This window comes from Henckelia pumila, chromosome 1 (genome assembly GCF_033568475.1).
Source record: "Henckelia pumila isolate YLH828 chromosome 1, ASM3356847v2, whole genome shotgun sequence".
NCBI classification, from domain to species: domain Eukaryota; kingdom Viridiplantae; phylum Streptophyta; class Magnoliopsida; order Lamiales; family Gesneriaceae; genus Henckelia; species Henckelia pumila.
This window is the reverse complement of record NC_133120.1, coordinates 101,045,520-101,070,835: the sequence shown is the minus strand read 5'-3', so window position 1 is coordinate 101,070,835 and position 25,316 is coordinate 101,045,520. Positions and strand designations below refer to the sequence as shown.

General features: G+C 38.9%; 3 protein-coding genes across 3 annotated transcripts; all 3 read right to left on the bottom strand.

The window, feature by feature from the left end:
- Nucleotides 1–424: 424 nt before the first annotated feature.
- Nucleotides 425–2,125, bottom strand: LOC140876032 (alpha-1,3-arabinosyltransferase XAT3-like). The gene is made up of 3 exons (XM_073279874.1): nucleotides 2,004–2,125; nucleotides 1,793–1,912; nucleotides 425–1,686 (listed from the first exon to the last, which is right to left on the bottom strand). Exons 1-3 carry the CDS (start codon nucleotides 2,116–2,118, stop codon nucleotides 512–514), a joined length of 1,410 nt encoding a protein of 469 aa, XP_073135975.1. The 5' UTR covers nucleotides 2,119–2,125; the 3' UTR covers nucleotides 425–511.
- A 4,534-nt stretch (nucleotides 2,126–6,659) lies between these two features.
- Nucleotides 6,660–19,929, bottom strand: LOC140870742 (endoglucanase 11-like). The gene is made up of 5 exons (XM_073273140.1): nucleotides 19,692–19,929; nucleotides 19,358–19,570; nucleotides 18,705–18,905; nucleotides 18,195–18,467; nucleotides 6,660–7,337 (listed from the first exon to the last, which is right to left on the bottom strand). Exons 1-5 carry the CDS (start codon nucleotides 19,908–19,910, stop codon nucleotides 6,660–6,662), a joined length of 1,584 nt encoding a protein of 527 aa, XP_073129241.1. The 5' UTR covers nucleotides 19,911–19,929.
- A 1,736-nt stretch (nucleotides 19,930–21,665) lies between these two features.
- Nucleotides 21,666–24,125, bottom strand: LOC140874685 (small ubiquitin-related modifier 1-like). Its single transcript, XM_073278045.1, has 3 exons — nucleotides 23,949–24,125; nucleotides 22,022–22,171; nucleotides 21,666–21,937 (listed from the first exon to the last, which is right to left on the bottom strand). Exons 1-3 carry the CDS (start codon nucleotides 24,027–24,029, stop codon nucleotides 21,872–21,874), a joined length of 297 nt encoding a protein of 98 aa, XP_073134146.1. The 5' UTR covers nucleotides 24,030–24,125; the 3' UTR covers nucleotides 21,666–21,871.
- Between the last annotated feature and the right edge of the window lie 1,191 nt (nucleotides 24,126–25,316).

The following is a 25,316-nucleotide window of genomic DNA, read 5'->3' as shown; positions in this document are numbered from 1 at the left end:
ATATCAATAACATACTCGTGTGAATCGATCCAAAATTTATAGCTATAAATATAATGTTCGAAGTTTATTGTTTACGTTTTGGTTTATGAAAACATTGATTTATTATTATTTCCTAAAAGCCTTTAATTTTTGGGAGCCATCATCGTTACCGTTCGATGTTTATGGATAAATTTTTCGCTAACACGCTAGTCTGCAAACTAAACTAACCAGATAAATCGTAATGAACAAATCATGAGTTGTCAAGTTTGTATTAGATGTTAGTAAAAAAAAAACACATTAATTTATTAGTATAAGGTTGTTGGCCCAAGTGACGGTGTGCAAAAAATGAAAAAGATCTGAAGCAGCTTGAGATACCCGTCCTATCCCCAATTGTAATAAAAGGAAAGAAACATGAAAGTTATATATATATATATATATGTCCATTTGTATAAAGTGTCCCCCGTGTAATACATATTCTTTGGGACTAATATTCTTTTAACAAAACTTAGAGACACGTGTCGTCTAATTTCAATCAGAGCCTTATAACATGTTGACTTTGAGAATCGTTCACTAATTTCAGCACACGAAACAGAGCATTCTCCCTAAACCTCGCAACATTCACCTTCAAATTTGGTTGATCCAGATACACTTTCTGCACTTCTTGATACCCCTTGTCGTACACCGATCCCGGGTTAACGATCACCGGATGATGCCTCCCGTAAAGCTCCACCAGCGAGCTCTCTTCCGGCTCCATCCTGTACGGCACGTAATGCAGGCCCATGGCCTTAGCCGGATTGCCGAAACAGTACGATGATGCGAACTCCAACCCGAGCAGCTCCAGCTGAACCGTGACTCCGCCCGAAGGCAGGAACAACTCGTTCGTCAGGCCGGCTCCGTGTACTCCAGCAAGCACGCTGCAGGAGTTGACGATCCTGGAAAATGTAGTCATGTTCGCCACCATTTCATCTCTCCCGATGATCACGCGAAATCCCAGTTCTTTGATCATCGCCACCATTTCGCCTTCGTTCAGAAACCGCCTTGTTTTCGCGCGAGACAGGAGCAGTAGAGTCGGGGGTTTTATCTGGGAAATGTGGGTGTTTTTCAGGTTGAATGTTTCTCTGAGGAACTGTTTGAAATCAGGCATAGTGTAGTTTCCTGGAACTTTCCGGGGATCTATAGTCAGCACGTTGTGATACGTCAGGCCGATGATCGACCCCGGAAAGCAATGCACGCCCCTGTTTTCAGCCGGATTCATGACTTGGTAATCCGACAATCCGGAGAAAACCGGCCTGAATTTGTCCACGAACGAGGCGTTGTAATCGTCCAGGACGATCATAACCCGCGATTTGAAATGGTTGGCAGTGAGGAACAGAGGGATGATCAAATCGCTGAATTCGTGGAACGTGTTTCCGACGTAGGCCGAGGAGAAGATCAGAGCAGGGATCTTGTGGTGCACTTCGCATTCCGGGACCGGAATCTGATTCCCTTGCAAGATCTTGACAGGTTTGATGTGTTGAAGGAAGTTGTTTTCTTGTCTTCCATATGGCCTGATGTTGGTTTCTTCAACTACTTGATTAGATGAAACGTGAACTGTGATATTTCTACTTCTGGTGTCGATTCTTACATGTTGACTCGCCACACAAAGTAGAGAGAATTCAGACGAATGACACGCGAATCCCGTCGTCTCAAGATTCATCGCTTCTCCCCCTGCTCGATACACATAATTACATATTCAATCTATAAAAAAAACTCCAGAAAGAAATTTAAAAAAACAAAACAAAACAAAAAGAAAGTCAGTTATATATTAATTAACCTCTAACAAGTCTTGACAGAGGGACTTCGAACGACTCTTGATGATGATCACCATCATCTCCAACTGTTGTGTTGATTCCGACAACTCGACGGCTCGGAAAGGCGGATTCCAACTGTATCCCTGCAATTTTAGTAACAGAGTTGATCGTTACATGCGAAGAAACAGAACAAAATCACAATAAAAACAGATCAAGAATCTCTCCCATGGTTACATGTATTGACATGTAGATATCCCCCGAAGAAATCAACGTATATTAGGAGGAGAATAGGCAATAATATCAATAATGGAGATAGACCAAAGAGAAGTCTTCTCTTCCTCATCTCCATTGGCAAGTCTTTGGGTGCATTTCTTGGAACCCGTCCATGCGCAATATTAAAAAGGTTTTCTTCCAACACTTTCTATGTCATTTTATATAAAATTAGATATCTCCCATTTCAAAAATCTTGCACGCATTTCATGCAATAGCTATGAATATAATATTTATTAACTAAGAGCTATCTTAAAAAGAGTATTTTACACATACAAGCTAGCTGGTTTATTTGGTGTGACTCTTCTACTTTTTTTAATTTCTCCTTGTGCTATTGGTTGATTGATATCTGGATTTGTTCAATGTTCAAGATCTCTTCATAATATGTATAGTTTTCTAAAATAATATTTTCTTGAGAAGTGGTACGGTACGAAACATTGGAATATGTATTGTAGCAGTCTTTTAAATCTTTTAGTCTTGTATTTTTTTTTCCTTACGACAGTACCTCCAATTTTTCTTGTGTTTTCTTTATTATTCCTAAAACAAATCTTATAAATAAATATTTTTTTATTAATTTTCAGTAAGACGTTGTCACATATTTATATTTGTGATTGATCGGTTTTTGACATAAAAAGTAATATTTTTTATGGGTTAATCAAATAAAATATTCATCTCATAAAATATATATAACCCGTGAGACATTATTATATAAGTTTAAGTGTTTTCTTATCTGTTTTTTTTAATACTCTTTTTTATGATTAATTGCTATTACAAAAATGAGAATGTGGAATTCTATGGTTGGAGACTACTCCGCATGAACCTCTCTCTATATTATTCTACTATTTCCCATTTAACTGAAAGTTTCGCGTGCATTTATTCAAAAGTATGCCAGATTGATGGTAAGACCATATATTATATTGTATTGCACAGTATATTAAAATGTTTGGTCAACTTTACATTTTATATTATTTATTGATTAATATTTTAATTGTATTCCCCTGCATTGTTATATTTTGAGATGCTAATTCACATGGCATTTTCTTAATTCATGGGAGATGGTGCTAAGATCCAAAATATATGAGTAGAAAATTCATTTCTTGGTATGGCGTATATTAACATGTTAGAGGGAAGAAACCGATAGTTGTTGTTGACCAGTTTTTACAATTAAGAATTTAAAAAAAAATTGTAGATTAAAATCATAACTGAACATTTGAAAATGAATAAAATATAAAGCGAACCAAATCTTTTAAACTAGTGATTTACAATTGTATGATTATGTGTTTACTAATTGTTTTGTACGATTTTGGATTTGATTTCAATAATTTTTAGTAATCTGTTTTGTGCGATCTATACCTTTCTCACAAATATAAATTCGTAAGTGTTAGTTGTCTCACATCGATTGGATAAAATTTATGGAGTTATATATCGAATACGACAATCCTCTATTGAACTAGTTTTTGAGATTAAGTTAGCTAAATTAGTCCATAATCTTAATATCGTATCAGATTCAAGTTTCACCATTATGAGATGGACGGTTCATAGTAAGATCACATATTGCTTTGTAACATACGCTCCAAGTGTGTTAGTTGTCCCCACGTCGGCTGGACAGCGTTTTCGAGAGACATAAATATAGGTTTGGACAATTTTTTATTTGAGCTAGCTTTCAAGGTTGAACTAACTTTTTGAGGTTGAGTTATGTCCAAGTTTATAATGTTAGATGACATCAGAGTCAAGTTCCAATTCCACCGTTCCGTTTCCACCATCACTCACTCATAAGAGACATGTGAATTTAGAATAAAATATTTGATAATATAAAATGAAATTTGGTAATTTGAAAAATACACCAAAAATAAAGTACTAATTTAAACTAAAAAACGAATTATGCTTAAATATAATAATTCAATGTTTAAAAAAAATGAAAGAGGGCGATTTTCCACCCCATAGTTGGGGCTTCGCCAACCCTAATTTAGGAATTTGAAAATTTCATAGAATAGGTAATTGTGCTATTTTGGATCTCACAAGGGATATAAATTAAAAGGCAATTCAATGCAATTACTTTTGATCTTATTTTTAAAAATTAGTCAACCGATTTTTTTTAATTTTTTTTTTATATAAATCTATATTATTATATTTATCCTATTATATAAAAGATGGACCTACTATAATAACTAACTTTAAGGATATCAAAATTTTTTATTTCGTAATTATCTTTTTTTATTCACTATCTCACTAAACCTCTCATGTACTCTATTTTTTGCTTTAAAAATTACATAAAAAAACATATATTTTACACATGCAAAGGCAAAGCATTGTGGATTTTTCACTAATTTTAATAAAATACCAATGGAATCAAAGACTTGCAAAATTCTAACTTTTAAAAGCCCACATATCTATCCAACCCCAAATTGCAAAACTAATCATTTAGCCCATCTGTCCCTAAATTGCAAAATTCAAAGCTCATCTCTCCGTCTCCATGCGCTGGTCTCTTAATCGTCCATCTCTCAAAAGAAGTTGATTTCTCTTTGATAAGGTTTGATTAATATTCATTGGAAGCAGTGATCGTGTCTAGATCAATTTTCATCTGTTTGCAATAATTTTTCTTCGACGTTCTTAATGTGAAAAGTTCATGCTTTTATTCATGGGCAATTACTGATTTTCTTGGTAAGAATGAGATTTGTGATAACAACTGCATTGTTTTTCTGCTGAACTTCAATTGCATAAGCTTTTCTCTTAAATTGTTGTTGCTTCAGTTCCGTCGGCGAACGATGTACCCCGATGCATCTTTTAAGTTTTGAAACAATAGGAAAGTATTCGATAAAATGCCGCACAGGCTTTTGTAGACGAGCTTGACAAAATCAAGCTCCGAATTGGACATCATATACTAAATCCATTTCAGATTTACTCTAATTCAATATTTTCTCCTGCCCGTGTTAACATTTTCCTTTTTGCACTATCTTAAACTCAGTTCTTGATATTGTGTTGGTGGGATTTGGGTGAGGGAAAGATGAAGAAAGGAATCCACCCACAGATGCAATGGATATCCTACGTGACCCCAAGCGGGAGGCTGGTGAACGTGATGATGACCAAGATTCACCAGGTTGGCAAGGTGTACCATTTTCGAGCAAAGCGGCAGATGGCTCAGAGCATCGGCCAGATCGCCAAGTTCAAGCGTCGGTATGGGCAAAAGGAAGAGGAAGTGGAAGACAAGTAAATTTGCTGAGAATGATATGCACATTGTTTGAGATTCTGGTGATGTAGTAGCTTTGGCGTTGCCTTTGAATAATGTCACTTCATCCATGAACTTTGATTCTTGGTTCACTTTGGACAAAAATACGTACTTTTCAGCGGCATTTTAAGGTAGATTTTGACCAAAAGATTAATCGACACTTGTGTCGAATTTGTATTTTGATTTTCAAGTGATCACAAAATGCGGCGCAGCTAACTCACTGCGTTGAGGAACAACTTATGCTTACATTTGGACTTTGGAGTGTTTCTATCTAAGTGATGTGATCAAATATTAACATTTGGATTCTCGCACGGTGTGCATGGAACATGTCATCGCTAGCATGTGTATCCCCCCTCCCTGATTTTCCCATCTCTGCAAACTGTGAGGCTGGCTGAGAGCTATTTCTAATTGAAAAGATGGAGTTTTTTTTTAATCCAATAATTTATCTTGTACGGTGGAATGCATAGAAATTATTCTGAAGAGCTTATGATAGCTTTTTTTCAGAGCAATAAAGTTTAAATTATATTCTTTTGAAAAAGAACTCGAAAAGTCAAAAAAAAAAAAAGCTCAAAAAATTTGACTTCTGGAAATTATTTATATTTTCTTATCTTATATCCAAGTATAAAATTGTTCCTTTTTTTTTTTTTTAATGCGAATTCTAAAAACATAAAAATAAAACTCAAACCTGAAAAGAATCCTTTCGAAAACCTAAACTTCTATGTTGCAATTAATAGACGGTTCATACTCTTGGACTCTTGGTCCAATCATTGAATTTTACGGGCCGAGCTACTGAGACCCAAGAAGAAGGATCGCCATTTATGAATCTTCGCATAAGCATTGATTTGGGGGCCCATCCACTGAGGCCCAGGATCGAAGAGGCCCACCTATACAAGTCGTTCGTTAGACTTTAATCATTCATACCCCATCACATATGTTTTTTTTAAAAATAATCCCATACATACATGGAAAAAAAATCTTGGGGGAGAGCTTTTTTCGTTAGGTATAAACACATTCATAATTAAGACCGACCCACGTGTATGTGTCCCAAGTTTTAAAACCCCCACTTTTTTAAGAAAATATCGTTTTCCGGTGTCGGCAGAGGTAACCAACCCGTATCTAAAATAATAAAATAAGCAAAATTATACTTCCATAAAAACGTTAAAAAAAAAATTAGCCTCAAAAAGCGTTAGGATGGATGAATTAGATGAACGTTTAGTAGGAAGAAGTTTGATTCCCCTATCAACATCTTCTCGGATAAACGTGATATGATCTGTAAGGGTTTTCGTAATGCGTTTTACTTAACTTATATGATTTATATCAAAATAAAGTGATTTATCAAAACGCACATTAAATGATAGCAAATTAACTTTTATATATGTTGTAAACTTTAGTTTCTATACACTTGATATTAATCCAACAGAAACATCCCCTAAAGTAGCTCCACTCGAGATCATATTCTCCAAAGAATACAACTTTGCGAAAACCCCAACCAAGGGCGCTGTGTTGTAAGTACACGCCTCCGTCTGCATGAAGTTCCCTCTCCTATCCCTATACTCATCCTCGCTATCGGGTCCCCCGACGAGCGCTCCGACGAGCACATTCGGGTTCGGATCCTGTCGCCCATACCAGTTGTCGTACCCCTGCTTGCACCCCAAGAACCCCGACGCCTTACCCCTATGCAACTCCATGGAAGCTCCCCGATGGTGGACCCTCTTGGGGTACGTGTCTCCATACCCAACCAAGTAGCTCAACCCCATGGGATTGGATCCCAAGATGTATCCCACTTGGGATCTCACGAACGACAGGATTTCGTCGGGGCGGACCGATCCAGCGGGGCAGTTTAGGGTCTGGTTGGTGGAGTGGAGGTGGTGGGAGGCGAGGGTGAGGGAGAACAATGCCGTGGAGACGTACTGCATGTTGTTCCATCGGCGGGTGTACATGAGCCCGCCGGGGGTGCGCCGCACGTTGGTGGCGTTGTTTTCGTTCAAGCACGCGCAGAGGTAGTGCTCTGATTTCGAAGTGTAGTGCTCGAGGATTCGCTTCTGCTCTTCACTCTTGTCTTCCTTTGGTATCTGAACGAGTACATTAATATGATCATGCAATGTGATCATTTGTTATCATCCAAGATTGAAAATTATGTAGCTGGCAAATTCAAACTAGTAAATGGTTTACAAATTTTAGAGTACGTTCTTGATTTAGTTTTGTAACATATATGTTTTGAATAAGGGTCACATGGCGTGTGTAATTTGTAAATGCAACAAGCTGCTAAGATTGGTGATGGTAATTAATAGACAACAAATATTTAATGTGTAACACCCGGTATTTTTAATTACATAAATCCGCCTGCATAATTAGGATATTTAATTATTTAAATTTATGATTTATGGGTTAAATAATTATGTGAATTATTTATGCATGATTTAATTTATTTTTAAGCATTTAACCCATAATTAGTGATTTTTTTTATGATGTTTAGTATTTTTATTATTTAATCGCGTAGACGGGACCGTGGACGGACGAGATGACAACTTTCCACCCAAATTATTTTATGAGCCTTTTTGGAGCCTTAAAATATTATTTTGAGTTTTATTATCTCAAAATTTTAAGTATTTAATTTTATTTAATTTTAGGGGTCATTTTTATCCAAAATTAGTCAAAATATTGACTTTTTAGTATTTTTAAAATTTCCCTAAATAATAATTTCGGGATTTTCACATGAGTTATCAGGTTTTTAAATATTGTTTAGGGTTTTAAATTTTATATATTGTGGGATTAAAACCCTTATTAATATTTTAATTAACCTAAAACTTTATTATTCCAAATTACCCTAATTCTACCCCCAAACCCCACGCCTCCTAGCATTAGCCGCCACCCCCATCCCTTGTCTTCCTCTTCTTCATCAGATAGCCACTTCCAAGGAGAATCCATAGCCATTTTCGAAGGTTCCAAGCAAGCCATCGTCGTCCCGGCGTCCCGAAGTCCGTCCTACGCGTGTTAAATCAATATCTACGGTGTTAAGGCATGATTTTCTTCACTTTTTAATCCTATATCAGTGTATGTGTGTGTGTGGGTGTGTAGGACCGAGATTCATTATTTTTGACAGCAAGAATTTTCAAATCCTTTCTTTATTGCTCTCGGTTTGGCTTCTTGGAGTTCATGCTCACGTTTTTCATGTCCATGGCTAGGTAGGCTGCTGGTCCACGGTTAGAGGGGTTCCTTGGGGTCCCTAGGGTCGAGTGGTAGGGTCGGACAAGGGCTGGAACGGGCTAGGATCGGCCTGGATCGATCTGAACCATGGCTGCCCATTTTTCTGTCAGTTTAGGGTTTGGGGAGAATGGCTGCGGCTCGGTGGTTCCTGGCTGCATGGGGGCTGGGGCCTGGTTGGGTTAGGTCCGCCCGGACGTGGGCTACGTCCGGGCGGCGGCGCCCCGGCCAGGGGCGGCCGGAGCCGGCCGGCAGCAGGCCAAGAAGGCCTGCTGCTCTCGGCCGAGAAGAATGGAGAAGGGGGCGGTCGGGTTCTAGGGTTTTTGGTGGTTTCCGGGTCGGGTCTTGGGTCCGGGTCGGGTCAGTAGGTTAGTGGGTCGGGTTAAGTGGGTCCGGGTCCGGGTTATTTTAATTGGGCTCGGGTATTTTTATTTTTAAGTCTTTAAGTTAATTAGGAATTAAATGGACTAATTAAATTCCCAAAAATTTAATTGGTACCATTTAATTTATTTAGGGTTCATTAAATTATTTTGGGTTAATTTAATTATTTTTGGGCTTTTAATAATTTTTATTTAAATTTTTAAGTTGGCCAGAAATTTTTATGGGCTTGAGAGCCCATGAAAGTTATTGGGCCTGTTATTGGGCTTTTGGGCCCATTGGGCCAGGGACAGTGTTATTGGGCCTAAATTAGTCTTATTGGGCTTTGGTTGATTTATGGGCCAAGTCTTAAGTTAATGGGCTTGAGTGTAGGGCCAGCAGTCCAGAACCATCCATGAGAAAATTGCATGTGTCCTGATTATATATTTAATTATTTTTATGCATTAAAGTTATTTTAATATTTATATGTTAGTAAGAAAATTAAATTAAATATATATGAAGGACACACAATTTATTTAAGTACATGCATTCATGAAATCAATTTTATGCTATGATTGAAATTCTATGGTTGAGCAAATAAAATATTTTAGGTGGAAATTGAAGTAGTGTGGCCATTTATGTATGGGCAGTTTCTGCCATTTATGTATGGGCAGTTTTCTGCCATTTATGTATGGGTGGTTCGCCACCAGCCTCGTACGATGGTTTCCTAGACTGATCAGTCGCACTATGGGTCACACTTACGGATAGGACCATACGATGTTCAGAAAACAAATGCTCAACAACTTATGTATGTATGATATTATGTATGTTTATTTATGAAATTTATGTTATTAATTTTTAAGCATGCTCATTCATGTATACGTATGTATTAGTAGTAAATTGATTTAAATTATTTTAAACCCTTGTTAGTATGCATGTTGGGCCTCTAGGCTCACTACACTGATATGGTGCAGGTGAGTACGTAGAGGAGCAGGTTACTCCTACCGCTGGTGAGGATCTATGAGCTGTGCTACAGTAGCCCCGTGACCGTGACAGCTTCTGAGTCACCGTGCTTGAGTGTCATGAAACCTTTTATTATTTTTAGTGGTTGAGGTTTATGGAAATATTTCATTAAATATTTTTAGTGCATGCACATTGCTATTTATTTTATTTATGCAGTATATTTTTAATTCTAGGGTTGACTCAGTTGTTTAATTATTTTAAAGAATGCATTTTTATTTAAGTATTTAAATTGTTTATTTATTTAGTCATGAATTTATTTTTAGTATTTTTATTTGGTGCATATATGTATGGGCATATATGTACTTATATTTATTTAGTAGTATAAAAAAAAAAAAATTTCCGCATATTTATTTATTAGAGAGTTAGGGTCGTTTCAGTTGGTATCAGAGCACGGTTCTTGGAGGGGTCACTACTGCTATGCTAGCTCAGAAATCCACGCTACCGGTCTGTAAGTTTTAAATGTTTATAGTATGATTTAATTTCTAGAATTTAAGCTAGCCTTAATTTTAAACACTTAGTTATGCATGGCGATTTACGTAAATAAATATGTGGTGGTGCAGAATGCCTCCCAGACCAGTGAACCGACGTGGGGGACCTCCATCTCCACCTCCACCGCCACCTCAGCAGCACCCCATGACAGCACTGGAGCAGGCCAGTGCCACGATGATGGCGGGTATTACTGCTCTGTTGGAGCAGCAGGCTGCCCGTCCCAGACTGTCCCACGAGGAGGACGTCGCAGAGAGGTTCCAGGCATGACGTACGTATGGCAGACGTCTTTACATATGAGTCTGCAGTCAGCAGGGCCTTGCGTTCCGAAGAGGGACGGAGGGAGATACAGAGAGAGCAGCAGGGTAAGAGGCAGTTTGTGCAGACAGGGTATCAGCGACCATCTTCGCAGCCACCTGCGAAGAAACAGTCTACAGGGCCATCTAAGGGCCCGAATCAGCAGAGGCCTCAGGGGAAGCCACAGCAGCAGACTAGGGGCGGGGCCCCTACTCCAGGGAGATATCCAGTGTGTTCGAAGTGCCAGAAGATGCATTCCGGGCAGTGTCTATTGGGAGCAGGAGTCTGCTATCGTTGCAAGGAGCCAGGGCATCAGATTGCCAACTGCCCGAAGAGGCAGAATGTCAGTGGGCGAGTTTATGTGATGCAGGCTGAGGAGGCAGACCCAGATACCTCCTTGATCACCGGTATACCTAACCCCTAGAACTTTTTCAATTCTTTGCTTTTGTTTAATTGCGATTATAACTGAATGCCTGTTACATGAGTTTAATTATCAGCATGCTAGAATAAGAATTTTGTTTCTTTGTGATTAGAATTAAGGATTTTAGTGTTTTAACCTTGGGAGCATAGTGGTATGAATTGTTGGGAATCTTCTGCGTGCAGGGAGAATTCTAGTTGGAGGCAACTCCACGTTTGCGTTGCTAGATTCAGGAGCCACGCATTCGTTTATCTCCCGAGATTTTATCAGACGGATAGACATTTCACCGGAGGTTGTAGACAGTGGTTACGATGTTACCATGCCATCCGGACAGATTATCACTACCACTAGTGTCATCAGGGATCTGGCATTGGAGTTGCAGGGACACTCCATTCGAGCAGATCTAGTGGTTCTTCCATTGACTGGGTTTGACTTGATTTTGGGTATGGACTGGCTATCAGTTAATGGAGCTTCGATTGATTTCCGACGTAGGACAGTGTCAGTGAAGCCAGCAGGAGGTGAGATGTTTACTTTCTTTGCATCTCAGTCTAGCAGTATTCCTCAGATGATATCACTTGTTCGTGCGAGGAAACTGTTGCGCAATGGATGTCAGGGTTTTCTTGCTAGTGTGGTCACTACCACAGACGTTTCTAGCAGATCTTTATCAGATATAGAGGTGGTACGTGACTATCCAGATGTTTTTCCTGACGATGTTGCAGGAGTTCCACCAGTGAGGGAGGTGGAGTTCAGTATTGAGTTGTTGCCGGATACTGTGCCTATCTCTAAGGCACCGTATCGACTTGCTCCTACAGAGATGAGAGAGTTGAAGGAGCAGATTCAGGAGCTGTTGGAGAAGGGCTTTGTTCGTCCTAGCTTTTCTCCATGGGGAACTCCAGTGTTGTTTGTGAAGAAGAAGGACGGCAGCATGAGATTGTGCATTGACTACCGAGAGCTCAACAGAGTCACAGTGAAGAATAAGTATCCGCTACCGAGGATAGAGGATTTATTCGATCAGTTGCAGGGAGCTTCGGTATTCTCCAAGATCGATCTGCGATCTGGTTACCATCAGTTGAGAGTCAGAGATTCAGACGTGTCTAAGACTGCCTTTAGGACACGATATGGGCACTATGAGTTCTTGGTGATGCCCTTTGGGTTGACCAATGCTCCAGCAGTTTTTATGGATCTCATGCATCGTGTCTTCCAGCCGTATCTAGATCAGTTTGTCATTGTATTCATTGATGACATATTGATCTACTCGAGGAGCATTGAGGAGCATACACAGCATTTGCATACAGCCTTACAGACATTGAGAGAGCATCGACTGTTTGCAAAGTTCAGTAAGTGTGAGTTTTGGTTGGAGCAGGTGGCGTTTCTAGGCCACATTATTTCTAGGGATGGGATTGCAGTGGATCAGTCCAAGGTGCAGGCAGTGAGGGATTGGGGGATTCCAAAGAATGCTTCGGAGATTCGTAGCTTCTTGGGTTTAGCAGGATACTATAGGAAGTTCATCAAGGGTTTTTCCTCTATTGCAGTACCCTTGACTTCCTTGACCAAGAAGAACGCGAAGTATAGTTGGAGTCCGGATTGTCAGCGGAGTTTTGATCAGCTGAAGGATGCACTTACTTCAGCACCGGTGTTAGCTATGACAGTGCCACATGAGGAGTTAGTGGTGTACACCGACGCGTCCAAGCTTGGTTTGGGCGCAGTACTTATGCAGAGTGGCAGAGTTATCGCATATGCGTCGCGACAGTTGAAGATTCATGAGCAGAACTATCCGACGCATGATTTGGAGCTTGCAGCAGTGGTATTTGCGTTGAAAATCTGGAGGCACTATCTTTACGGCGAGAAGTGCAAGATTTTCACCGATCACAAGAGACTCAAGTACTTCTTCACCCAGAAGGAGTTGAACATGAGGCAGCGTAGATGACTTGAGCTTGTGAAGGACTATGATTGTGACATTAGCTACCATCCGGGTAAGGCTAATGTAGTAGCAGATGCTTTGAGTCGAAAGTCGTCAGTGATATCATGTTTGACTGCACAGTTACCACTACAGACCGAGATTCAGAGGTTTGGGTTGGAGTGCTATCCGAGCGGCCATGCACCGAGCTTGTCAGTGTTGACAGTGCAGCCAGTTCTGCGAGATCGGATTAGGGAGGGACAGTCTACTGATGAGGAGCTACAGCGATGGAGACAGAGAGATGAGGCCAGAGGTAATCTCTTGTATACAGTGGAGGATGTCATCGTTCAGTACCGTGGGAGGATGTGGGTACCGAACGTTGATCAGTTGAGAGCCGAGATTCTAGCAGAGGCTCATGCATCTCCGTACTCCATTCACCCCGGAAGTACGAAGATGTACCGAGATTTGCAGTTATTGTATTGGTGGCCTGGGATGAAGAGTGACATCGGGAGAGTGGTGTCAGAGTGCTTGACTTGTCAGCAAGTCAAAGCAGAGCATCAGCGTCCAGCAGGACTTCTTAGACCTCTTCCCATTCCGGAATGGAAATGAGAGAATATTACGATGGACTTTGTGGTTGGCTTGCCGAGGAGCGCCAGAGGTTGCACAGCGATTTGGGTGATTGTGGATAGACTCACCAAGTCAGCTCATTTCTTGCCGGTGAGGACTAACTATACTTTGACACAGTATGCAGAGCTTTACATTAGAGAGATTGTTAGACTGCATGGCATACCAGTGTCTATTGTGTCAGACAGAGATCCGAGATTCACATCTGCGTTTTGGAAGAGTCTGCACACGGCTATGGGGACTAGGCTTCTGTTCAGTACAGCATTTCATCCCCAGACAGATGGTCAGTCTGAGAGAGTGATCCAGGTTCTCGAGGATCTTCTGAGAGCTTGTGTCATTGATTTTCGGGGCTCTTGGGAGACTAGACTGCCATTGGTGGAGTTTACCTATAAGAACAGCTTTCAGTCGTCTATAGGTATGGCTCCATATGCAGCACTTTATGGGAGGAGATGCAGATCTCCGGTGCATTGGGATGAGGTTGGTGAGCGGATTTTGTTGGGTCCGGAGATTGTGCAGCAGACAGCTGACATCGTGACGCAGATTCGAGAGAGGATGAGGACTGCGCAGAGTCGGCAGAAGAGTTATGCAGATGCCAGACGACGCGATTTGGAGTTCGCAGTAGGTGATCACGTATTCTTGAAGGTGTCACCTATGAAGGGAGTAGCGCGTTTTGGACGGAGAGGCAAGCTTAATCCGAGATATATAGGGCCATTCGAGATCTTGGAGCGAGTTGGCACGTTGGCCTATCGTTTAGCTCTACCTCCAGGGCTAGCGGCAGTGCACAATGTTTTCCATGTATCCATGCTTCGGAGATATGTCTCCAACCCGTCGCATGTGTTGGATTTCGAGCCCTTACAGTTGCCACCAGATCTTGTATACGAGGAGAGACCAGTGCGGATCTTGGCTAGAGAGGAGAGGAGGCTTAGGACGCGGGTCATACCGATGGTCAGAGTCCAGTGGCTGAATCACTCGGAGGAGGAAGCTACTTGGGAGACCGAGGAGGATATGAGGACTCGCTACCCGGAGTTGTTCGGGTAAGTATTTTAATTTCGAGGACGAAATTCAATTTAAGGGGGGGAGAATTGTAACACCCGGTATTTTTAATTACATAAATCCGCCTGCATAATTAGGATATTTAATTATTTAAATTTATGATTTATGGGTTAAATAATTATGTGAATTATTTATGCATGATTTAATTTATTTTTAAGCATTTAACCCATAATTAGTGATTTTTTTTTATGATGTTTAGTATTTTTATTATTTAATCGCGTAGACGGGACCGTGGACGGACGAGATGACAACTTTCCACCCAAATTATTTTATGAGCCTTTTTGGAGCCTTAAAATATTATTTTGAGTTTTATTATCTCAAAATTTTAAGTATTTAATTTTATTTAATTTTAGGGGTCATTTTTATCCAAAATTAGTCAAAATATTGACTTTTTAGTATTTTTAAAATTTTCCTAAATAATAATTTCGGGATTTTCACATGAGTTATCAAGTTTTTAAATATTGTTTAGGGTTTTAAATTTTATATATTGTGGGATTAAAACCCTTATTAATATTTTAATTAACCTAAAACTTTATTATTCCAAATTACCCTAATTCTACCCCCAAACCCCACGCCTCCTAGCATTAGCCGCCACCCCCATCCCTTGTCTTCCTCTTCTTCATCAGATAGCCACTTCCAAGGAGAATCCATAGCCATTTTCGAAGGTTCCAAGCAAGCCATCGTCGTCCCGGCGTCCCGAAGTCCGTCCTACGCGTGTTAAATCAATATCTACGGTGTTAAGGCATGATTTTCTTCACTTTTTAATCCTATATCAGTGTATGTGTGTGTGTGGGTGTGTAGGACCGAGATTCATTATTTTTGACAGCAAGAATTTTCAAATCCTTTCTTTATTGCTCTCGGTTTGGCTTCTTGGAGTTCATGCTCACGTTTTTCATGTCCATGGCTAGGTAGGCTGCTGGTCCACGGTTAGAGGGGTTCCTTGGGGTCCCTAGGGTCGAGTGGTAGGGTCGGACAAGGGCTGGAACGGGCTAGGATCGGCCTGGATCGATCTGAACCATGGCTGCCCATTTTTCTGTCAGTTTAGGGTTTGGGGAGAATGGCTGCGGCTCGGTGGTTCCTGGCTGCATGGGGGCTGGGGCCTGGTTGGGTTAGGTCCGCCCGGACGTGGGCTACGTCCGGGCGGCGGCGCCCCGGCCAGGGGCGGCCGGAGCCGGCCGGCAGCAGGCCAAGAAGGCCTGCTGCTCTCGGCCGAGAAGAATGGAGAAGGGGGCGGTCGGGTTCTAGGGTTTTTGGTGGTTTCCGGGTCGGGTCTTGGGTCCGGGTCGGGTCAGTAGGTTAGTGGGTCGGGTTAAGTGGGTCCGGGTTCGGGTTATTTTAATTGGGCTCGGGTATTTTTATTTTTAAGTCTTTAAGTTAATTAGGAATTAAATGGACTAATTAAATTCCCAAAAATTTAATTGGTACCATTTAATTTATTTAGGGTTCATTAAATTATTTTGGGTTAATTTAATTATTTTTGGGCTTTTAATAATTTTTATTTAAATTTTTAAGTTGGCCAGAAATTTTTATGGGCTTGAGAGCCCATGAAAGTTATTGGGCCTGTTATTGGGCTTTTGGGCCCATTGGGCCAGGGACAGTGTTATTGGGCCTAAATTAGTCTTATTGGGCTTTGGTTGATTTATGGGCCAAATCTTAAGTTAATGGGCTTGAGTGTAGGGCCAGCAGTCCAGAACCATCCATGAGAAAATTGCATGTGTCCTGATTATATATTTAATTATTTTTATGCATTAAAGTTATTTTAATATTTATATGTTAGTAAGAAAATTAAATTAAATATATATGAAGGACACACAATTTATTTAAGTACATGCATTCATGAAATCAATTTTATGCTATGATTGAAATTCTATGGTTGAGCAAATAAAATATTTTAGGTGGAAATTGAAGTAGTGTGGCCATTTATGTATGGGCAGTTTCTGCCATTTATGTATGGGCAGTTTTCTGCCATTTATGTATGGGTGGTTCGCCACCAGCCTCGTACGATGGTTTCCTAGACTGATCAGTCGCACTATGGGTCACACTTACGGATAGGACCATACGATGTTCAGAAAACAAATGCTCAACAACTTATGTATGTATGATATTATGTATGTTTATTTATGAAATTTATGTTATTAATTTTTAAGCATGCTCATTCATGTATACGTATGTATTAGTAGTAAATTGATTTAAATTATTTTAAACCCTTGTTAGTATGCATGTTGGGCCTCTAGGCTCACTACACTGATATGGTGCAGGTGAGTACGTAGAGGAGCAGGTTACTCCTACCGCTGGTGAGGATCTATGAGCTGTGCTACAGTAGCCCCGTGACCGTGACAGCTTCTGAGTCACCGTGCTTGAGTGTCATGAAACCTTTTATTATTTTTAGTGGTTGAGGTTTATGGAAATATTTCATTAAATATTTTTAGTGCATGCACATTGCTATTTATTTTATTTATGCAGTATATTTTTAATTCTAGGGTTGACTCAGTTGTTTAATTATTTTAAAGAATGCATTTTTATTTAAGTATTTAAATTGTTTATTTATTTAGTCATGAATTTATTTTTAGTATTTTTATTTGGTGCATATATGTATGGGCATATATGTACTTATATTTATTTAGTAGTATAAAAAAAAAAAAAAATTTCCGCATATTTATTTATTAGAGAGTTAGGGTCGTTTCATAATGTCCCCGTAGAGATCAGGAATTCATTAATCATAATGAACTGGACCTGCTTGAACTTAGAGGAGAATAGATTTTGGTACATATGTATAACGAAAAATGTGACATGCATGTGCACCTTCAATTATACACTCGATCACACGTTGATTTCGAAATCACAAAATTATCTCAACGAAGAAATATTTTCATTAGTGTGTGAGATAATATTGTAGTGTATATTGATCGTGTCGGTAATCGAATATGTGCAAGCAACGTACATATATACCTTATATATAATATGTCTACGAGAACTAGCTATGTCCATAATATATCCCCCTATGATTGATCAATAAAGTTAGTTTTTTGCATCATGCTAAAAATGAAAAATAGAATTTAATAATTCCATTGAAGGGGTGTGACTTGTGTGTGTGTGTTTGTATATATAGCCAAATGAAAGCTGTATATAGACTATAGAGGGGTATAAAAGGGAAAGGGGACAGTGATATAATATTTAGATTTTGTATATATTGATGGGGGATGGTGATGGGCTGAATTCTTGGTCGAAGAACCGATACCAAATTTGGGGATTGTGGCGCCAAGAACATGGCCCCATACAATTGAATGAGAATTAATTATGGCTTGGGATCTATTTGTTGGAACAATATTTTATAATAATTTAAAAAATATGCACATTAAAAGCCAGAACATGGAACCAAAGAAAGCGAAGTCACCTAGCTTTGAGATCTCACACTCCTTTTAACCATCGTATAAAGTCGACAATTAGGTAAAATAAAATTCGTAGATATTTTGTCAACACATAAATACTTAATTAGTTATCTCAAAATTTAATATATAGCTAATTCCCACCAAATTTTCTAAATCAAAGAAGTTGAAAAAATGATCATACCATGGAAGCAAGAATTTGGAGGCCAGCATATTTAACATCCCAGCTGAATTCAGTCAAGGCCCAAGTGATCCCACCAAGAGAGTTGGCGTTTTGAATACCATAATTCAAATAATTATTATTATTTTTATTGCTATTATTGTCGGTGGCTCTGTATAGCCAAAATGCTGCCCACAACAATTCATCCATGTATCCACTCACCGACGAATAGTAACCCTTTGCTCCTTCTATGCTCTTGTCATAATTTCCTCTATATTTGTCACTAAACTCAAACAACTGAAAAAATCGTATTAGAAAAGAGCAAATTAAACCAGAGACTAAAATTAATTTGTCAATAGCCACTTGTCTTTGTCCGATCAAGTGGATGGAACTACTACTAATTATGTTCCTAATCAATAACTTGATTTGGAATGCAATGTCATTATTAAATAATATCTAGCAAGATTACGTGCGTTAAATGACCTAATCTAGCTAGTTCCATCTATCTTTAACAACCTCATTAACTAACTATACCTGTTGTGCATGTTCCAAGAGAAGGTGGGAGTAATGTGGGTTCGTTCTCCTAAACACGATGGACGCCGCCGCCATGGCCGCCGCCGTTTCCGCCGCCACGTCGGATCCGGGATTCTCCTCGTCCACCTTGAAAGCTCGCCGAGAGGTCGTCATGTCCTCCGGCCGCTGCCAGCACAGGTGATCGGTGTCACCATCACCCACCTGAAATATAATTAATATACCATGTTTTTTTTCTAATTAAAATGGTTTTATGTATATATTATTCCAATAGTATACATTTACACATAGTGAAACACTTAACGGCTGGTGACTTTCACAGAGCACGAGGTACTAATTGGGCACTTGATTTACGTTAAAATTTCCGGATTTTTGTCTGAATTTTGAAGGCAAATTAAAGGGATTTGCTTTAGAGGAAAAAGAAACAAGGATTTGAAAATTGTGGACCCGAATAAAATCTAGGGAGATACGAGATTGTTACTGGGCGATGAGTTCTATTTGCCAGCGTGATTGGGGGATGGATTACTGCTTATAACAATACATTTTACTACAAATGTTTGATTTATAATTCTCGAATCGATCAAAATCCATCATTGTCTAAAATGAATTCATCTAACATAATTTATTCATCTAATAATGTGCAGCTATAAATATACCTGAGCCCACAAGACATGAGGATGAGTGTGTGCCTTTATGAAATAATCAGTTCCCCACTTGATAGCTTCCAATGCATGCCGGAGTTCCCCCGCCGCCGCGATTTCTTCCCGGAATTCGATCACCCCCCACGAAAGCAACGTCACGGTGAAAGCCATAGGCAGACCGAACTTCACATTGTCTCCGGCATCGTAGTATCCTCCCACCAAATCCACCTGTTCCAACGCACATACACATATATCACATTCACTGCGTGATCGAACGAAAGTGGTCCGCCCGAGACCCACATTGGATTTTAATTTTGAACTAGTGAAGACCAAGAGTAAAAATCAATACCCCTTGTTCGAGGCCGTCGGTGAGGCCGGAGTGTTGGCGCCACCGCACCCTCTGGTTGTACGGGAGGCGGCCGGAGCGCTGCGCCTCGAAGTAGAGGAGGCTCTTGGAAAGGGCTTCTCCGTAGTCGAAAGATTTCGAGACGGGGAGAAGGGAGAGCATAATGGGGAAGAGATAGTTAAGGGCGCGTTTGGGGAATCCGCATTGGGTCTTCTTCCCCATTGAGTTTGTGATATTTTTCTGCAAGCAACTGCTCTGTTTTCTTCTTCTTTTAATTCACTCCTCTGTGTGTCCCCCTCTTCTTTATATATACAGCATGCAAGCCACGTGACAATTTTTTTTTTTTTTTTTTTTTGCTCATGAGAAAAATTAGGGGTGTGATTACCAATTTTGCATTAAATTAAAAAGATTTTGTGATTCATTGTGGGAATATCTTGTTTTTAATATAATATAAATTCGACTATCTTTATAAAGTAACCACTTTGATAAATTAAAGAATAATATTTATTTAAAAAATTTCTAGTAGCTGCGAAATTTCGTTTGTGCTAAAAAAATATACCGGATTGTTTTCATCATTTGCTATTGTTAGTAAATAACGATTCAATCATGTCGATTACTTTTTGTATAACCGATTGAACTATTAAAATTATGTTTTTATTTTTATTTTTATAATATTCTGTTTAGATATCAATTAACTGTCACAAGTTTCAATATATTTAGTTTGTTTATTAATTTATTCCATGATTACATATTTTTCTTTATACATCTCTGGATAAATTGTTTGGCTAGCATACAAAATAATAAGATGGAGTATGCTTTGAAATGAAATTCATCCAATAGATCTTGATCATCCATTGAGCATGGATCCGAATAAATGCTACAGAGGGTGAAACTCACATGGCATAATGAGTCGGTCTATGCTGACAGACGGTATTTTGTCTGTCAGCATCAACGGACCCGATCATCTTTGCAGATCAAATAATCCGCAAGAGATCGGTCCGTTCGATTGCCTTTCAGGTAGGGAACCCGAAGGGCAACATAGACATGTTCTGATGTAACATACCCACCCTCAAAATAATCGATTTTAAACCGGATAAAAGGCCTGCCTAACTTTGGGCATGTCACAAATATTAACCACCCTGTCAGCTTTGCTAGAAGGGGAGAGGAGAGTGACTGAGTGACAATCGACAAGGCCTAACTTAAAACCGGACAAAGGACTAATTTTCAGCAACTTCATGTATTCTTTTGGGGAAGAAAATTCAGTTTATGCATTTTGGTTTAATGATGTGTGTACACTGAGCATTGTCTGTGAACTAGGAAAATTATACGCTTTACGAAAACTGTTGAACTGAGTGAACAAATCCAGCGAGAGTAATACAACATCATACAATATCACTTGAAATTACTGGTGTAACATCCACCATTCATTTGGTTTATATCTTCGGGCATCACCGAGTTCGTGTTTTAGTGCAGATGTTTTAACAAGTCAAAATGGATTAAATGAAAAACTAGTTGGGTTCAAATGCAGAGCAGTTCAGATCCCAATATCAGAGATCCAAAACTCAAATCATACGGAATCTCATTTGGTAAGTTTTATATTAGAAAGAATGAATTCGAAATGGTGAAATCGTCAAATAGTTTAAGTTTGCAGAAAAAAAACGGGCATGTTTTCCACCAATTTACATATCGAAACACAATTCAAGAAACATATTTTTCGAAATAGATTCTACAATCAGGAGGCAGCAACAGAACATGCACATAAACGAGTCCTAATCCCTGCTCATTTGAATCTTTCCAAATCATGTAGCCACTTCAAGAAAACACAGAAAATATAAATTCAGATTTTTCCTCCCCATTGAGGAAGAAAGACCAGGCAAAGGGCATGATGAAACAAATCAAAAGCTAAAAAGAAGAAAAGAGAATGCTGCGCTTGCAAATACAAGCATAGGGGGGTATGTCAATAAGTAAATACCAATGTTGACAGAAGACCGACACCACGCTTGCAAATACAAGCATAGGGGTAATAAGTAAATATACTAGATACCAATGTTGACATAAGTCCGACACATCAGGTCGGGTCAATAAAATAGTGAAACACAATTCTAGATAAGAGTCAAAGAAGATGGACTAATAAGAGTGCTTTTATATTACAACCCCACACCCTTTTCATTCTCTTGTACTTGCTAAGCAGACGCTCCTCCAGTTTGGTGCAGCATTGCGTCTATTTCATCACCCTCCTCCATTTCCAGCTACAAAGAAAACTTATGTTGAGTTCAACTGACAATTGTGTGTGTGTGTGTGTGAGAGAGAGAGTGAGATAGTGAGTGCATTACCTCGTCCGGTGTCTGCTCCCCTCGCAGGCGACGGCCATCAAACAGAAAAGCAATGGAGTTGAAATCCACTGATTGACGTTCACAATAAGCATTCATGAGTTTTTTCAGTTGGGTGCTTCTCTTAATCCTGAAAATCACCTCATTTCCATCCTAGAAAACGCATGCAGGTTAGATTTTGTGTGTTAAAAACCTTTCCAAATAATAATCTACCCACAAAATTACAAATTAATTGTAAGTAGATGTTTAATAAACATAGCATGAGTTTTCCAAAGAGTTTGAAATAATTAATCAGGTCAGCAATACAGCGAGAGACCCTGAAGACGTATGCTAGACTAAAGCAGCACTGTATTGAGAAAGCACAAGGAATTCCCCGTTTGTGGTCGGGAATATGAGAGAAGAAGATAAGACAACATTTGAAACAACATATTCCCACATTTCTACTGGTACCAGAAAGTCATGTTTACTCAATTCATGTTAACAAAAAATGTCTAGATTTGGTAGGGTGTATTCTTCTGCAAGCGAAGTTCATCTGTCACATGAAAGAAACCCAAGATAATGAGATTATGACATGGGTTGCTGAGCACCTGCAAGGATAACTCGAGGTAGTAAACCTGCTCCTACTTGACAGCCCCAACAAAAAAAGCCAAGTAGGTTCAGGTAGGAAAAAAAAAGATAATACGAGAAAAATAGAAAAAATAAACTGCTTCCTCTAAGTTCAATAGCACTAAAAAACTGCACAAAAAAACAAAAAATTTAAAAACATTAACCCACAAGCACTTCAATAACAGCAACATCATTCAAAGAAACCAGCTACGAAAATATAGAGAAATAAGAAAAATACAAATTAAGGAAAAAGTTGTCCCACAATTGACTTGGATTTACCAACATAATGAACCTGTTAATCGAAAACTCTGAAACCCAAAATAATGCATATATAGTATTTGTCAGTTGTATTTCAAAAGGGGAGCTCCGTACAGAGATTTTCGGGCTAATTGCATTCACACCCCATGTGAAAAGTCTAAAAGGCATAAAACCCCCTAAGAAATATTAATAGGCTAATGCATCCCTCGGTTTTTTAAAATGTAGTACATTTCACCCCTATGTTATACAAACTCGGGCACATTTATACCCTCTCAGAGGGGTTTTTATGCTAATTTTTTTAAAACATAGGGTCTAATATGCTATTAATTTTACACAGGGGGTTTTATGCCTTTTAGACTTTTCACAGGGGGTGTGAATGCAATTAGCCCGAGATTTTCAATAAGAGAACAGTGTTCTCAACTTCTCATGACAACCTTGCCTCATGTTTCTCATTTACCACTGCTCTGTTCAATGATTTCATTAAAGGAACTAGTCAATAACCAAGCTGACGCCTTGTGGTACCGAATTACTGAATTACATGTGACATTTTCCTCCATGATCATGCATCACTCTACTCTGCGCCTAGAACTTAGAACCAATCAACTCATGTGCCTACTTGTGCATTTGATAACTATATATAAGTAGACCACAGACATGAAATTATACCAAGCCCCGCGTCTGGCTTCCTCAAGGGAAATTTTTAAGTAAAACTTTCGAAACAAAATTTTCCCAGAAATACATTTTCAGCTCCAGCCGTAATAATAAAACTTCAACCACCACCATACGAAGTGATTAATACAAACACCTTCAACACGAGTAATGTTAAACGTAAACGAGATTTAACATTTCCACAGGGAAATTGAACATAAAAGGGGCAGCACAGAAACACACAGTTAAAACCCTAGAAAACGAAACAATCAGCAGCAATCATCCCACGAACACATCACGGAATCAAAATAAACAGATATAGAGACAAGCTAAAAACAATCAACAACAAAAAAATCGGAAGCAGAAATTGGAACGGGAAGATGAAAGAGGAGAAGGGAAGTAGAGAGCAGAGTGAGACCTGGCCTTTGACTTTGAGACTGATGTGACCGCCGCCGGAGGGATCGGTGGGCTTGGTGTCTGCTTGCTCTACGCCTGACATTTTCGCTTCAGCCGCCGGATATTCTTCCCAAACCCTCGCTTCGCTTCGCACGCCAAGTCAAATAGTTTGCTGGACTACCTTTGTTTTTTTTTCCTGTGTTGGTGTTTTTTTAAACCAAATAAATAAATAAAATCAAAGCCCGGAATATTTTATATTTTGTACCAGGGTCAATCACATACATCTTTTCGACCCGATTCGATCTTTCTTGCCGAAAGTTATATATTTGGACGATAATATTTGATTTAAAGTGAAATTTTAAATGTGGTTGGGGTGTCAAAATTCAACCAAACTCGTCAATCTAACACGAGTAGTGACCCAAAAAATATATGATTAGGGATAGGGTTTTTTTGTTCGGGTCGAATCGGATTGACCCGGAAACTAACCCGAAAAAATTAATCGAGTTTGGGTTGGGTTCGATTCAACCCGGCTTGACCCGAGAAGAACCGAAGATTTTTATTATTATTATTTTTATATAAAAATAAGAAAGATTTGCTACATTTTTTTACATTGTATGTTTGAAATTTTTTTATTGTGTATTAATATAATAAATTTTTGTCATTTAATGTTTATTTTGTAATAAGTATACTTTAAATTTTCTAGGACTAGACTTTCAAATTTAAATTATATATAAGGTTAGATTTTGTTATTATGTGATTAAATTAAATATTACTATTATTATTGTGTGTTTTGAATTTTTATTTAATTATTTTGTTACAAAATAAAAAAAATCGGATTGATCGGGTTAGCCAGGTTCGGGTTCGAGTTGGTCGTTTTTTGTTCGGGTTCGGGTCGGGAAATTTTTAAAGAATATTTTCGCCAACGGCCAACCCGACCCACCAGAATTGATACCCCTAAAATATTGGTTAAATATCTTACAATTATCATTCCATATACTAGCACTTGACACACATAATTCGTTGTATACAAAAATTCTTGTGAGATGATTTCGCGGGTCAATTTCGTAGGATGAATCTTTTATTTAGACCACTCAAGAAAAATATTATTTTTTATGCAAAAAATATTATTTTTTATTATAAATATAAGTTGAGTTGATCCGTTCCACAAGAGCCCTACTATGTTTTATATATGAGAAAATGACGCCAAATACCCCTGTGAAATTATCAATGAGCTAACACCCCCTTGTGTAACAAATTTGAGCATTTCAATCCCTGTCTTATTTTTTTTTGTGCTCACTTTCCCCAAAAAAAATATTTTGGCTCATAAATTTATGAAAAGACGAAAGAGCCCTCAATTTAAAATAATCTATAATCTAATTCCAGAACATAA